At 36.2% G+C, this 4827-nt stretch overlaps 1 protein-coding gene across 1 annotated transcript in view; it reads right to left on the minus strand.

The window, feature by feature from the left end:
* Window positions 1-2163: 2163 nt before the first annotated feature.
* The window catches only part of RAD51AP1 (RAD51 associated protein 1), a 28945-nt gene continuing 26281 nt past the window's right edge, over window positions 2164-4827 (minus strand). The window contains exons 8-9 of the mRNA XM_012556896.2: window positions 4807-4819; window positions 2164-2581 (exon numbers count right to left, since the gene is read on the minus strand). Coding sequence (XP_012412350.1) covers window positions 2442-2581; window positions 4807-4819 — 153 coding nt within the window. The 3' untranslated portion in view covers window positions 2164-2441. The remainder of the gene's footprint in view (window positions 2582-4806; window positions 4820-4827) is intronic.

Raw genomic sequence — 4827 nt, forward strand, 5'->3', positions numbered from 1 at the left:
AGGGGGACAAAAATGGAACACCAAGAAAGATGGTATTATGATAGGAGTCGGTATAGGAACACAAAAGATTAGAAAGCTGTAAAATAATAAAAAGTAGGCAGGGACATGGGGAGAAAATTACACTATAATGGTGTCACATGAGCCAAGGAAATTTTAAGCAGGGTATGATAAATAGGTTCTATAAGTAAAATGTAAAATGGATTTGGCCACATAAAGGTCATTAGTGATTTCAGCTTTTAAGGCATTTTAACATACTTTTAGCTAATTTTCAAATAGAAAGAAATTATTAATATGAATAACAGAGAAAACAGGTTTATCAAGTTGGTGTTAGTTGATTAATCAATGGTAACAGTACCTAGTACAGAGTAGGCTCTTAATAAATATTTATTGTTGAACTGTAACAACACCCTGATACTACATAACTGGTAAATATGTTTTTAAAAAGAGGGTAGGGTACACCTGGAGCAAAGGAGAATGAAGAACACCAAAGGCACAAGGGAAATATTAGCCCAAGAAACAAAAAGGGCCACATAAACCAAAGACTCCATCAGCCTGAGACCAGAAAAACTAGATGGTGCCTGGCTACCACAATGACCGCCCTGACAGGGAACACAACAGAGAGTCCCTGATGGAGGAGGAGAAAAGCGGGGTGTAGAACTCAAATTCTAGTAAAAAGACCAGACTTAATGGTCTGAGACTGGAGGAACCCCAGAAGACATTGCCCCTGGACTCTTATGAATCCAGAACTAAAACCATTTCCAAAGCGAACTCTTCAGGCAAGGATTAGACAGGACTATAAGACATAAAATGATACTCATGAACAGTGTGCTTCTTAGTTCAAGTGGATACACGAGACTAAACTGGCAGCTCCTGTCCGGAGGTGAGATGAGAAGGCACAAAGAGACAGGAGTTGGTTAAATGGACACAGGAAATTCGGGGTGGAAAGAAGTGTGCTGTCACATTATAGGGATAGCAACTAGGGTCACATAACAATGTGTGTATAAATTTTTGTATGAGAAACTAACTTGAATTGTAAACTTTCACTTAAAGCACAATTAAAAAAAAAAAAAGGGTAGGGTAAGTGAGGTGCCATATGAAAGTATAAAATATACATTACCCGTTGCTATTGAATTGATTCCAACTCACAGCGACCCTACAGGACACAGTAGAACCGCCCCATAGAATTTCCAAGGCTGTAAGTCTTTACGGAAGCAGACTGCCACATCTTTCTCCCGTGGAGCAGCTGGTGGGTTTGAACCGCAGACCTTTCAGTTAGCAGCCAAGTGCTTAACCACAGCGCCACTAGGGCTCTTTAAAATATACATTAGGTAAGAAAAAAATGTACAATAAGGCAAATGCTCACTTTAATCATATTTCTAAATTACTAATTTTCACATTAACATAGATGTTTCCATAAACCAAGAATTAAGATTTTACTCATTTTTAATGGTTAACATGATTTGAAAATTTTTTTATTAGAAAATGATCAGGAGCTAGTTGAAATTCTCAACATAATATATCCATGACTATTTTTATTCACAATAAATTCAGATCTAAGCTTCCTAAAAAGCTACATTACCTAATATAACAGGGATGACTAAGTAAGTACTTGACAGCCACTCTCTAAAGCACTTGCCTAACAAAAAGTGATTGTTTTAGAAACAGCTTCCTCCAGTTTACATTTACAACAAAAAGGCTAAAAGTCTTTGAAAAGCTCCCATTTTCTCATGAATTTTAGACTATTAGAGACAGATGGATGCAATGGTATTAAGGAAAAGAGCATCTCAAACTTTTTCACTTTTACTAAAGCTTTTGACAATGAAAGTTTCACACAATGTCATGGAATTCTATTTGCTATACAATAAGCATCTATTTCTAAGTAGGGGGCATATGCCATAGTACAACCATTTTAGTGTGCAAAAAATTTTGAATTCTTACTATAAATATAATTGGCTAAAATATGAAATATCTTTATAATAAAACTGACAATGTAGCTTAAGTAGTCTTATAAGATTTTAGAAATGCCCCTTGGAGGAAATGGGACCTTCTCCCTTTGCCAGTTAAACTGAACAGTTAACCTGCCATAAACTAGACAAAGCGAGAAAAGGAACATTATGTTAGCAGAAGAGAACAGCATGTGAGCTGGCCTTCCTCTATGTCAAAGTGACAATCACTTAACGACAATGACTTATACATAAGGAAATAATAGAATATGCTCTTCAGAAAGAAATGAAATTAGAAGATAATTCTTATAAATTTATTATTGAAGTCTGAACAGCTTTTCAGAGAATATAATCACAAAATAGGTAGAGATCATTTATATGACATGTTAAATGATTCTTTTATGTTACAATCCTCTCCTCAAATAATAACACAACTTAAATATATAAACACAAAACTGTGAATCTCTCGACCAAAAGTTTCTTTGCTACCACCCACACTCAGCTACTAGTGGCAGCGGGATGCAAAGGTTTAACTCGTGCTAATCTGGACAAACCAAGGCGGAGACTCTGATTTGGAGACTTAACAGACACTCCTGGCTGTGGGCTTCTACTGTTGCTGCTGCTACTTCCGGATACTCCTGAAACAGAACATATCACATGATGATGATGTCAGAAATCTCTTAGAATTAATTTATAAAACAGAAGAAGCAAAGGAAGTAGTTAAGCACTATTATGTTATACAGAGTCTATCAAGCTATAAGCTAGATCCAAAGAATGGAAAGTACTAAAGGGCAGAAAGACTATACTATTGCCCATTTCCAAACATCTCCAGAATCCAAGATGGCACCTAGACTTCAATAGTGAAAGCGGAAAGAGGAAGGTTGGGAGCAAATAATATTTGTTGTAAAGAAATAAAGAAATGCATGCAATTATAATTTCTAAGGTGGTGGACAAATTTAAAGCATTTTTAAAAATTTGGAATCTTTACAAGTACTTCTTAAAAGAGGTTTTTTTTTTCAATTATTAAATAGCTTCAAACATTGCGAAGACCTGATTTTATTTATTTATATTAGTTTTATTTATACTGCCACCCTAACACATCAATTATCTCCATCTAGTATTAATTTTCAAAATTTATTCATATAAATGTTCATGAGTGTGTCATAATAAGTACAATTGTGTGTTCTTTTTTCATTAAAGATTTACAAACCTTTCCATGTTTCTAATCATCTGATTTATCACTCTAAATTACATGATTGTGCCACATCTTGATCAACTTCCTACAAGCATTTTCTTTGTAGTTTTTAAACATTTTAAATAACATGGCTATAGAAATTTGACTACTTATTACTTTTTCTTCTCTTGTAACAATAAATTCCCAAGAGTAGCTCCCAGGTGTTATGGATTGAATTGTGTCCCCTAAAAATACACGTTGTAAATCCTAACCTCTATGCCTGTGGTTATAATCCCATTTGGGAATGGGTTGTCTTTGTTATGTTAATGAGGCAGGATTAGTGTAGGGTGTGTCTTGAGTCAATCTCTTTTGACATATAAAAGAGCTTAAATGCAAACTAGCAAGCAGACAGGAGAAGACTGATGCTAAGCCACGTGAAGATCACCAAGGAGCCAAGGAACACCAGGCCTACAAATGCTGAAGAGACAAGGACCTTCCCTAAGAGCAGACAGAGAGAGAAAGCCTTTCCCTAGAGCCAGTGCCCTGAATTCGGACTTCCAGCCTTCTAAACTGTGAGAGAATAAATTTCTGTTTGTTTAAGCCATCTACTTGTGGTATTTCTGTTATAGCAGCACTAGATAACTAAGACACTAGGTCAAAGGAAGGGTTTACTTTTCTGTCTCCTGTCCAGCTGTTCTCTAAAAGGATTATAAATCTACAATAAATGATTATACTTGCTACCCCACAACCCAGACACTACTGGAACTAAGTAATCCTAGAGTTCCATAGCTCAAGCCTAACTCTGCCTATTAATACCTAGTTACCATTAGGGGAGTAACCACTATGGACCAACCAATAAAGGTCACTCAAAAGAGGTAAAACCTGGGCAGATTTGGAAAGGCTTAGAAAAAGAGAGAATAAATGAAGAACGACACACTGGGCACAGGAAACTGGATAAAGAGAGGCCCTGGCAGAAGAATACCTACATTGTGTTTAGGGGACAAAAAAAAAAAGTATTAATCTCACTGAAGTAGAGGGTTCGTGCGGTTGGATGAGGAAAAGTGGAGACAGGATGACTAGTGAGGAAGCTAGAGAAATAGTTTAGGTATGAAATGAAAAGAATCTGGATTAGGGTTTTCTGAATGCCAAGAAGGGTGAAAGTCAAAGAATTCTTGAAGATTAGTGAGACTTGGCTGTAGAGCAAACGAAAACAGTGTGAGCCAGAGGCTAAGTTTGCTAGGGCATGTGCTGAATGCTGGAATTCCCAGGTACAGACCCTGAGGCTTTAGTCAGACTGTGGAGGTTAACAGCGCCTGACCAAACAGACTAGTTACCTTATGTATAAGGAATCTTAAATGTTTATAGCCTTTGACACAGTAATTCTATTACTAGGAATTTATTCTAAGGAAATAATCAGAGATCTGGTCACAGATTTCTTAAAAAAAAAAAGGATGGTAATGCCTATTGCAACCTTATTTGTAACACTGAAAAAAATCATGAACAACCTGGATGCCCAATATTACAGAATAGCTAAATAAATGATGAATAAATGCAACAAATAAAAATCCTGGTTCTGAGGAATATGTAATAATATGGGGAAATGCTCACAAATAACATTTATAACTAGGAACAAAATTCACCGGTAGTAATTTTCCAAGCCCCTGCCCTTGATCAATAAATATACCATACCTGGTGGCACCCACTTAGGTC

This window comes from Trichechus manatus, unplaced genomic scaffold (genome assembly GCF_000243295.1).
Source record: "Trichechus manatus latirostris isolate Lorelei unplaced genomic scaffold, TriManLat1.0 scaffold00081, whole genome shotgun sequence".
NCBI classification, from domain to species: Eukaryota; Metazoa; Chordata; class Mammalia; order Sirenia; family Trichechidae; genus Trichechus; species Trichechus manatus.